General features: G+C 39.0%; 2 protein-coding genes across 2 annotated transcripts; both read right to left on the bottom strand.

Moving 5' to 3' along the window:
• Positions 1–529: 529 nt before the first annotated feature.
• LOC139191517 (uncharacterized) lies at positions 530–3229 on the bottom strand. The gene is made up of 4 exons (XM_070812402.1): positions 2670–3229; positions 1405–1700; positions 1029–1218; positions 530–719 (listed from the first exon to the last, which is right to left on the bottom strand). The coding sequence occupies exons 1-4, from the start codon at positions 3227–3229 to the stop codon at positions 530–532; spliced, it is 1236 nt and encodes a 411-aa protein (XP_070668503.1).
• A 4987-nt stretch (positions 3230–8216) lies between these two features.
• LOC103424233 (PAN domain-containing protein At5g03700) lies at positions 8217–10321 on the bottom strand. The gene has a single exon (XM_008362321.4). The coding sequence runs from the start codon at positions 10221–10223 to the stop codon at positions 8616–8618; it is 1608 nt and encodes a 535-aa protein (XP_008360543.3). The 5' UTR covers positions 10224–10321; the 3' UTR covers positions 8217–8615.
• Positions 10322–11494: the final 1173 nt, after the last annotated feature.

Genomic DNA, 11494 nt, shown 5'->3' with positions numbered 1-11494 from the left:
CATAAATCCCCAATGCCATACCTCTATATTCAGCTTTTGCACTAGAATGAGCAACCACATTCTGTTTTTTACTCCTCCACGTAACCAAGTTACCCCCTATGAATGTAAAGTAACCTAATGTTGAGTGCCTATCGCCAACCAAACCTGTCCAATCTGCATCAATATAACCTTCAACTCTAAGATGGTTATTCCTTTTAAACAAAATTCCTTAGGTAGGACTTTCCTTCAAATATCGCAAAATCCTCATTATTGCATTCATATGTTGCTATTCAGGGTCATGCATATATTGACTTACTACACTCAAGGCATAAGCAAGGTCTGGTCTTGTGTGTGCCGAATACATTAAATGACCTACTAACTTTTGGTATCTCCCTTTGTCAATTGGTACTTGATTAGGATCAACACTGAGTTTTAATCCTTCCTCTAATGGTGTAGCTACTGGCTGATAAGCTGACATGCCTGTTTCGTGCAGTAAATCAATAATATACTACCTCTAAGACAAGAAAATTCAAGAACTGCTTCTTGATACCTATATCCGTGGAAAATATTTCAAGTATCCAAGGTCCTTCATCTCAAATTCTGTAGACAGGTAACTTTGCAAGGCCACACGCTCTTCCGGATCATTCCCTATCACCACCATATCATTTACGTACACAATTAGTGCAGTAAGCTTCCCATTTTGTCTTTTCAAGAATAGAGTATGATCAGAATTACTTTGTCTGTAACCAAATGCTTTCATAGATTTTGTGAATCTTATAAACCATGTTCAAGGGGACTGCTTCAAACCATACAAGGATTTCTTCAATATGCACACCTTTCTCTTGTATTTATCTAAAGCATTACATTCTGGCAGAAGATCCATATAAATCTCTTTTGTCAAATCTCCATGCAAGAATGTGTTCTTCACATCGAATTGTTGTAACGGCTAATTAAGGTTTGCCGCCAACGACAACAAAACACGGACTGTGTTGATCTTGGCTATTGGGGCAAATGTATTTGTATAGTCGATTCCATACTTTTGAGTGTACCCTTTCACTACTAGTCTTGCCTTGAAGCGGTCCACCATCCCATCAACTTTGTACTTCACAGTGTAGACCCATTTACATCCCACATGTTTCTTGCCAGCTGGCAAGTCTGTGATCTCCCAAGTAGCATTCTTCTTCAAAGACTTCAATTCTTCATTCATTACAGTTTGCCAACGTGGTTCAGTTAAAGCCTCTTACACATTGTTAAGAATAGATACAATAGATAATTGATGCACAAATGACTTATTTGATTCTGACATGTGACCGGTAGACACATAATTGCTTAATAGATACAACACATTAGACTCGAGGTTGGGTTTATTAACTGGATATCTATTTTTGCACTTAAGGTCAGCTTCGTAAGTAATTTTAGGAATACCTCGATTAACACGATCAGGAAGACGACGTTGTGGTGCATCCGAGATCGAAGATGATTGATTATGGTTATTGGGGCTCAAGGGTGGTGAGACTGATTGTGAAATGGTTGGCGACACTAAGTTGTATGGCGGTGCTGATAGTGAGTTGTCTGGTGTTCGCTTATCTCTTTCAAGGTTTTCAACATTGTTTTCTTGCAAATGATCACCACTTGTCTCCAAGATATTACCACTTAACTCCAAGTCATTCACAACATTATTTTCTTGTGAATGATCACCACTTCTCTCCAAGATATCACCACTTAAAGATCACCACTTCTCTCCAAAATATCACCACTTAAATGCATATCATTCACAATATCTGTATTCGGAATAATATAATCAAGAGTTTGAACTTTTATCTGATTCTCCTCCTGAAGTGAAGACTCTGGATTAGTAAAGTACATATCATTCTCATGAAATGCAACATTCATAGTGACAAACAATTTTTTTGTCGGAGGGTGATAACATCGATATCCTTTTTTATTTGAAGCATACCCTGCAAACACACATCATAAGGCTCGAGGTTTGAGCTTGCTCCTCTACTATTTGTGGATATAAACGAATGCCACACAGCCAAACAAGTGAGGTGGAAGATTGGGGACTACAGGGGCATCAATATGCGAGGACAGAGCTTGAAATGGTGTTTGAAAGTTAACTGATTGAGATGGAACACGATTAATGAGATATGCTGCTGAGGTGAGAGTTTTTCCCTAATAAGATAAGGAAAGACGCGCCTCAAGTAAGGAAGCACGAACAACCTTCAGAAGCTGACGATTCTTGCGTTCTGCAACTCTATTTTGTTATGAAGTAGACAAACATGCAGTTTGATGAGCAATACCATGATGATCAAGAAAGGCACGAAGTTCAGAGTTCACATACTCACCGTCATTTTCACTCCTAAGAACCTATATTTGTGACTTATACTGTACTTGCACCATTTTGTGAAATCGCTGAAACAAAGAAGGAACTTCATTTTTGGACTTCATCAAACAAACCCAAGTCATACGTATGCAATCATCAATAAAGTAATAAACCAATGAGCACCACCAAATATAGCAGTTTTAAAGGGTCCCAAACATCAAAATGGATTACCATAAACAGAGCTAAACTTTTATTCAAACTCGATGGAAACGAAGTATGATGACTTTTAGCCAGTTCACAGACACCACATTTAAAGTTAGAAACATCATGCTTAACAAATAGGCTAGGAAACAACCTTTGTAAATACCTGAAAGAAGCATGTCCAAGGTGGCGAAGCCACAACCAAACCCCCGAATCTTTATTCCTCTCCTCACGAGACCCTTCCATAACAAGAGCTTGAGTCAAAATCCGGGTACTGTTAAATGCCAACTCTAAGTAGTAGAGCTTTCCCTTTTTAATACCATAACCAATCGTCTTGCGAGTCCGAATGTCTTTAAAGACACAAAAGGAAGGCCAAAAAATCACAAGACAATGATGGGCGAACAAATTATAATCAAGGGTAGGGACAACAAGTACAGTATCAAGATTAAGGGTATCAGAAAGGGAGACAGTGCCTTCCCCAATAATAAGGGCAACATTACTATTGGCAACACTTACAAAAGTTTTGGTGGACGGTTTTAAGGTCTGTATCTGTCTAGAATCACAAGTCATATGTTCAGTAGCACCAAAATCAATTATCCATGCATTATTCGTAGCAGATGCAAAAACCTGTAAATCTTTACCATCGTTACCCATATCAGTAAGCAAAGCAGACAATTTCTCGGCCATAAGTTCATAATTGACCTTAGCTCCGACAATCGAGGTCATAACGTGAGTGCGTGAGTGATGAAGCCTAAACTCCAAGCAAACTGAGCTAAGCAAATAATCAGTATAGGCCTAACAAAGTAGCCCAACGACAAAACAAAAAGGCCAAGTGAAAAACAAAGCTGATTGTTTTTTTTTTCCTTTTTTTCCTTTTTTCCCTTTTTCTTCTTTTTTTTTTTTTTTTTTCCTTTTTACATTTTTATAAAACAAAACACAATTAAAAAAGAGATAGTAACTTTGAAGCAGCAACAGGGGCTGGTCTGGATTGCTAATTGCAGGGTGATATCACATCCTAAACTCGACTTTGCCGTAGCACGATATTGTCCATTCTAAACTTACCATTACCTCACGGTTTTATTTCTGGGAACTCCAACGAGAACTTTCCAGTCGGCCACCCAGCATAGGATTGCTCTCGTCCGAACTTGCTTAACTTCGGAGTTCCGATGGAATCCGAAATCAGTAAATTCCCAAAATGCCTCGTGCTATAGGGAATGGAGCATGTACATATAAGGCACATCACCCCCTCTCCGTTAGTCAATGTGGGATGTTATAGGTGAGCTGAGACGAGTTCGCAGATTTGGCTCTCCGGCGTGATGCAGACGACTCAGAGATGCGGGTATGGTTTGATCAGGTGTGGCCGTTTGCAGTGGTAGGTTAGCAGTCGAGGTGATTCGAGATCCTGGTCTGCTATGAGATCATGTAATTTGGTATTCAGCCTGCAAGTCAGGCAGCCAGAGTGAATGGAGATCGGGGTTCGCAAGAAACGGAATGGAGCGAACAAAACGAGACGAACATAATGGAATGGGTTTAGCCCAGCAACTATGGGGTCGCTTGCTGGTCGGACGACGCGCAACACAATTTGTGGCGCGATTAGCGGTCGGACAACGCGCTGCACAACTAACGGCACGGCTAGTAATTCTAGTGCTGGGTTATGCACACAGCAAAGCGATTTTTCTAATTTTTTTTCTAAACCTGGCTCAGATGCCAAAAAGAGAATGCTTGAAAAATATATGTAATTCTTCTCAACGATAGACATTTATATGTATACAACCCTAACGTAAATAGAAAGGAAAAACTAATTACATAGGATTACGTGTGATTACATGTGATTACATGGGATTGATATCAATCAAGGATCCTACCTAAAATACAAAGTCAACAATCTAGACTATGGAGTAGGAATATATTCCAATTCCATGACAGCAACATTCATCATATATACTTCTGCAGCAAGGTGCTGCAAATGCAGTATGTTTTTGCATGTCAATGTCACATCGAAGTATATGTACGAAGTACAGTTCCAAATGTTTTGTATGACAGAAGAAACATACAGTTTTGGGCAACAGAATTAAGAGGAATAAGATGCAATTGCAAGATGAGAAACCCTAATTTCTCTTGTATATCAGCTAGTAGCTAGGCGCAAATTCTTTTGGTTTTTGTCATCTCGTGCGCGCGCGCATATATATATATATATATACATATACATATATATATATAGGAATTGCTTAAGGGGAGGGATCCTCATTTTTTCAAAAAAATGGGGACACGCTCCCCACCGTTGGATTTGAATTAAATGAAATCATGTGGTTGAGATTCTATGGTCTGTGTTTTAATCTCAACCACACAATTTCATTAAAGTCAATCTAACGGTGGGAAGCGTGTCCCCATTTTTTTTGAAAAAATGGGGATCCCTCCCCTTAAGCTCCATGTATATATATATATATATATATTCAGTTTAATAATTAGATTCCATTTATATTAATCAATAATATATTGTAGGAGATGACTACCTGCTTTCCTTCGTTTACAAAATAACAAGTAATGCTAGGTAGATTAAATTTATAAATTAAATTTACAACTAAATGATGTATCACCAATAAGAAATAAGCACGTTAATTAATATTTAAGTAATAATTCAATCATTAACTTTCATATCATTTAATTTACAAAATTTAATCTCTCTAGCATTACATCTAAAATGTTCATGCAATTGCAAAGCTGTCTGTCTCCATTTAGTGAGTAGTAACAAGTAGAATTTTGAAGTATAGTCCTTTTCAGAAGCAAGCACACAACCGTTTGACTTACCATTTGAAATTTTTGAAGAAGACATGGTGATGAGAACATCCTTGTAGCATTCTCCACCCGATGGGACTCATCATGAACTACCTCTGTTCCAAAATATGTAGCATCACTGCTACTTCACTTTTCAAAAGCACTCCCATCAGCTCCTTTTTCCTTTGATTGATGAACCTAGAAACTATTGACGAAGAGTACGTATAAACACTAACTATTATATTTTGCACTCAGTCTCTAATTTGTCGAAGGATTCTATCTGGAATTAAGTCTCATAAGTGATGGGAACATCACAGCACCTCCTTGAATTTGGGTCTCAACCAGAGCCAATTAAGCAAAACTTGGATCTCATGGATTATAGAATAAGCTAACCCTAGATTAGATAATTAAGATGGTTCTTGTTATGGTCCAACTTCAAGACAATATGACATCAACCGTCTCTAATTGGGCCTCTTCTGTATTAAGGTGGACACTGCGCTGCCTCAGATCAGTATGACCTTTTTGAGAGAAGTAATTGCCCATCTTGTCATGTAATAGATTAGTTGGGCCTAACCACATTACAACTTCACAACAAATGAAGGCTGAACTTTGATATGAAATAAGATGAGAACCTTACCGTATCCATTTTAGGGGAATACTTTTTGTAGAAACATTTGTTCAAAAGCACTTCTAGTCGAAGAACATCAAAAGTTTTATTCGAGTACCTCCTACAATTCAAAAGTACTTTCAAACAGTCGAGTCAAACTAAACATAACATTAAAGTAATTGGTTGTATAGATGATAAATCAAATAAATGAGAGATTCATCATCATCTCTTATTGAGCTCAAATTCAACGCGTCTTAAAACCTAAAGTTAGTAGGGAGGATTCCACCCCAACAGCCAAGTAGAAGAAGAAAGAAACACTTCCCATACAAGCCATTTAATGTACAGTGAGAAGATTCAAGTTAAATTCAAAACCAACCATGTTTAGTTAATCATCACATAATTAGGAATAGTAACATGGACATGTGCGTATGTGATAGTCAATGTGTTAATGAGATAAATTATATACACTAGAATTTGATTTGTTTATAGGTACTTCATGTGCATTAAACAAATAAAAGAGACACTTTCCGACATGTAGAAAACCAAGGCCTAGTTGGTGTCAAGGAAAACGAATATGAGTTAAAAATTAAAATTATTTTATATGTGTACGCATTTAAAAATTAACAAAATGAAATATGATTTATATTGAGCAATTTTATTTTTAATTCTACCGAAGTATTTTATTATGAAACTCTCATAAAATGAGAAAATTCATCATAATGTTGGATCATAATATATAAATAATGGATCCAACACAAACTTTTCTCAAGTCGAGTATATTAGTTTCACAAGGATGTTTCCAAAAAAGGACTTCGTGTGGGGTTGAGACTTGAGAGTTTAAATAATTTACCTACAAAAAGGACTTCCTCTGGAATTTGCAATTAAGATATGTTTATGCTACCTAACTAATTGCTTCCAAATATATGGATTTTTAATGTTGGATCACAATCTATAAAATGTCATCCATTGCGTCATTTGGAGGCATAGTGCCAAAGAAATCCACATTTTTACAATAAGTTCTAGAACCTCAATTATTACAAACTTCTGATGTCCATAGTTTTACAATAAGTTAGAACCTCAAATATTAAAAACTTCTGAAATCCATATTTTTACATTAAGTTCTAGAACCTCAGATATTAAAATTTTCTGAATTTTTTTTTAAAACTCTTCATCACCTCATGTTTTCAGCAAAATTTTTGTGGCAGCATCATAGAATCTTGTGTCAAAAATATGAAGTGACAAAGAGTTCATAGAGAGTCTCACTTTAAGAGAGTCTCCTTAACATTTTTCTTTCGAATATAAAGGATTATAATCGTAGTCTTATACTCACTTATTAAATATGAAAATACAAAGAAAAATGCTCAAGAGATCCTCGCAAAAGTGAGACTCTCCATAGACTCTCAAAAATGAGACCCTTCTTAGACTCTCTGCCACTTCATCCTTTTGACACAATCCACGTACCAACATTATCAAATATTGTACAAAAAATATGAGGTGGCGAATAGCACTTTAAGAGAGTTTTCTTATCATTTCTCAAACACAAATTGCATACTCATTTCCATGAAAATAAAACTTATTTTTGCTCACCACCCTATTTATTACCACATAATGAGTTTAAACTTGAGATTTGTGTCCATAAACTATACAAATTTCAAAATTTAAACTCATATAACGGTAATAAATAGGCTGATGAACATCACTACCATGTGAGGGTGGTGAACAAAAATATTCTCTTATTTCCGCAATGTGCGTAGGAACAAGGACAAAAATACATGTAATATCTCATATTTCAAAGTTTCATTCAAAACTTATAGGTTTCTAATTATATTTGTTTTACTGCAGAGATGGCGAATACAAGAAGGTGGAGATCGAATCGGATGCCTAGTCGCTAATCCGAATGATCAATTGGGAGATTGATGTCGATGCTACTATGAAAGGTTTTCTCTTTGATACTGAATCGTTGGCTACGCAAATAGGAGAAGTAAAGTTTGGGTTTGTGCGCGGGGTGGCAAATTGGCAATGTTGCTGCCCACGTAGTTGCCTCGTTTGTTACCTTGTATGGTGGTTCATTCATTTGGAACGAGATTGGTCCGAAATTTTTCTTTAATATTCTTGTCGTAGATGTAAACATTGCAATTAGATTATAATTGTCCATCTTTTCAAAGAAAAAAAAATTATATTTTCTATCGACAGTTAATTTTATTGAATTACTTGTCAATATAACTACTATCAATGTCTTCATACTTTTATCAGAACTTAAGAATAACGACATTGAATTATCTGTCGATATAACTACTATCAATATCTTCTATATTCTACCATTACTCAATGTTGATGTATGATCATGCTCATATATTATCCATATATAAAATGATTGTACAACTTGCAGAGATACAAAGTCGTTGAAGGCGCACTAATCTCTATACAATGTCAACAATGAGATTTGGCAGGGTCCACCGATCATATATCATACAAATTTAAATACAAAGATTAGGGCTTGGAACCCCACCACCACAAACACAGAAAGAGTTGGCCATCAACATCACTGTCGGTCAAAACTCCCATGCTCCAAAGGCCCCACACAAAAACATGTCATTCCGTACGTCATTGCCTAATAGCTCGTTTGGAAATGTACTACTTTTGTTCCTCAGTTGAAGTTACGAACATTTTTTAGTCAGACATACTTTTAATTGTCAAATAATCGCTCTAAGAGACAGACCCAAACAAACCTTAACTATTTTGCCCGACAATCTCAATGGACTTAAAGCTTGCGGACCCGAGATCCTTATACGGGCCGGGGGAAACACCGCCATCTTGACCCATGAACCTCTTCCCTGCTCCTCCTCTCTTCCTCCTCCAAGCCCTAAACCTCCAAACCCCCACCACCCCAATAAATATCAAAAGTGCCACACAAACCACCCCAATCCCAACTCCCACACCCACATTTATTTTCTTCCTTCCTGCACCCTCCCGCACCTTAAAATAACCCATCTTACTCTCATCCCCAACGCCCACCAAACTCTGGATCGGGTAATCAATCAAGTAACAAAACCCGGACCCGTTGTTGTACACCGCGCCCCAACAGCTACAGTTGCTTTCACAGGTTCGTTCGCATTCCCCATAAGACGACATCGTTTTATACCCCATCAACTCCTTGTACGGCAGCTCCACGCCGCTCCTCCTTAAAACCCAGAAGCTATTAATTTCCCCCCATCCGGAACCGCAGAAGTCGCCGCTCTGAACCGGAAAACACTCGCCGGACCGGAACTCCGTCTGGTTATCCAAACACGAACACGAACTGTTCCCGGCCTCGCACAAACCGAACGAACCGCATGGACTGGGAAGCTCGCACGTGGTGTCAATCGCCTGGAAATCCAAAGCCCAGTTCGAACCGCCCCAGTAATACGCCTTGAGGTTTCCGTCCGGTTCCAAACGGACTTTACGGAGGCCGTTGATTAGCCTCGGATAGGTCATGAACGGTTGGATGTCGACCGGAGCTGGGTTCCCGGTTTGGTACATTCCAATGAACCCGTCCGGCTCTACTCGGGCGTAAATGGGTCCTTTTCCTTCGACGACTTGGGCCTTGACTTCCATGGCTTTGTGTTTCCAGTACATTTGGTCTGCGTTTGAACCTGGTTTGAACTTCGCGTACAGACCCATGAAATCGTTGCCCAATTGCATCGAATATAGGCCGTTGGATGAGACAAGCTTCATGGTCGATGTGAAATTCTGGTTCTCGACGAGGGTATTTGTGGGAACGTCAAAACTCTGCCATAGAACGTTGTCCTGAGGTGTTTGGATTTGGACGTTGGAGGTGTCGAGGATTGCAACCCGATCGCCGGTTTCGGTGTGAGTTGACCAGAATACTCTCGACTGGGAATCTAAGAGGACGAGGCTGCCGTTGAAGAGGAGGGTGGTGCGGTCGGACCAGCGGGCGAGTTGGGTCGGGTTGGCGAGCCAAAACGGGTCGGAGGAAGGCACGTGGAGGAGAGCCAGAGCTAGTTGGGTTTTGTTGACTCGGAGGAAACCCAGTGAGAAGTTGCCGGTTGGGTCCGTGAGCAGAGGTTGGAAGGTTTGGATTGAAGGGTCCGGAGCGGCTTTGAAGCCTCTGGGAAGCTCCGCTTGGGCGGCGGCGACGTAAGGTGGCGATGTGACGTAGAGTAATACAGTGAGTGTTATTAGAAGAAGCTGAGCTGAGCTCAGACGAGTCACTGATTTGGTAAACGTTTCCATAGTGGAAATGAATATCAGAGAGAGAGAGGGAGAGGGAGAGAGAGAGTGATGACTACAGAACAAAAGCAGCCATGGGAGGGAAACAAAAGGGCAGCCGCAGCTCATATCTAACAATATTCTTCAGCAGCAGCTCATATATAACAATGTTCTAAGAATTAACAATTTTTTAATGAATTGTTAAAAGAGGTAGTGGTAGCTAAGGGATCAGGATCCTCTCCTGAGCTAAGGATGAGGATTCTGACCAATGAGCGTGGGTCGTTGGATGACAATCTAACGGTTATAATTATTATAACTTTAAAGGGATCTCTTTATTTGTAATAGTTGGATTGTCATCCAACGACCCACATTCATTGATCAGAATCCTCATCCTTAGCTCAGGAAAGGATCCTGATCCGTAGCTAAGGAGGTTTACAAAAAGCAACATGTGGATTACTACTGAAAGCAAATAAATACTTACAAAATAAGTGCTTCCATATTTGACCGTTTGCAACTTGCAAATATTGTTTGGAATTGCAAATCTTCAACGCAAATTCTGCTTTGGTTCTTAAAGTTTGTTTGTTTAAAATGGATGAGCAGCAGGGGGAGACAGAGACTTGTAGATTTAATTCAGGACATTTAATATCGTAGTATTTCATTTTTTTATTACAAGTAGTATTCTACATCAAGCGAGGGAGAAAGTTTATGTTAACGCATAGATCCATTAAAATTTAAAATAATGTATAGTTGTTTAGACTTAATGGATGGGCTTTGAGTTAGCCCACAAAAAGATGAGAAGACTAAGATCGAGCTACAAGCCAGCCCAGGAAATCTGGCATACAAAAGCGCTATCCTAACAACAAAAGACGACCGCTTCTGGTCCTAGGTCGTCTATGAAGAAGAAAAGACAAGCGCAGAACCTAAAGCTTTTTCTGACTGCTCAGGCCAATGACAGACCTGACAAATTTCTAGCAATGAGCTCTAAGGACAAGTCTGTTCAGACGTCAACTCCTAACCACGCATTAGCCATCAACTAGAAAAGAAGTCTTTGAAGTGACATAAATGGTGGCAAGCCTAGCGCTTGGGTAAGGTACTTTCCAACCACTCATGGACGAGCGTTGCGTTTGAGACGCGTCGACCCGGGAAATCATGCAAGTAGACCTGTCTAAATGTCACTTCCTCCCCCATGTCGAACGAACAATGGAAAAGTAGCTTATAAACCGCGCTTACGTATTCAACCCATTTATTGGTAGGACAATGAGAGAACTAAAGGCCCATGACTTTTAGAGCTTACTAAGGACTTATATAAAAGGGCCGAGTACCCTTTTAAAGGAGATCAAATTCAGAAGAGTAGAATGCATTACATTGTATTGAGAACTATTATAATCCACATCAAATAT

The sequence above is a fragment of the Malus domestica genome, chromosome 14 (genome assembly GCF_042453785.1).
Source record: "Malus domestica chromosome 14, GDT2T_hap1".
Taxonomy (NCBI): domain Eukaryota; kingdom Viridiplantae; phylum Streptophyta; class Magnoliopsida; order Rosales; family Rosaceae; genus Malus; species Malus domestica.
This window is presented reverse-complemented; position numbering and strand designations above follow the sequence as displayed.

Excerpts from the sequence above, each read along its gene's own strand:
- LOC139191517 (XM_070812402.1), bottom strand. The coding sequence starts at position 3,229 with ATGACCTCGATTGTCGGAGCTAAGGTCAATTATGAACTTATGGCCGAG. Across the intron at positions 1,219-1,404 it reads TCCTGATCGTGTTAATCGAG|AGGCTTTAACTGAACCACGT; the intron begins GTATTCCTAAAA and ends ACAATGTGTAAG. Across the intron at positions 720-1,028 it reads GCAAGACTAGTAGTGAAAGG|ACAAAGTAATTCTGATCATA; the intron begins GTACACTCAAAA and ends ATTTGGTTACAG.
- LOC103424233 (XM_008362321.4), bottom strand. The coding sequence starts at position 10,223 with ATGAGCTGCGGCTGCCCTTTTGTTTCCCTCCCATGGCTGCTTTTGTTC.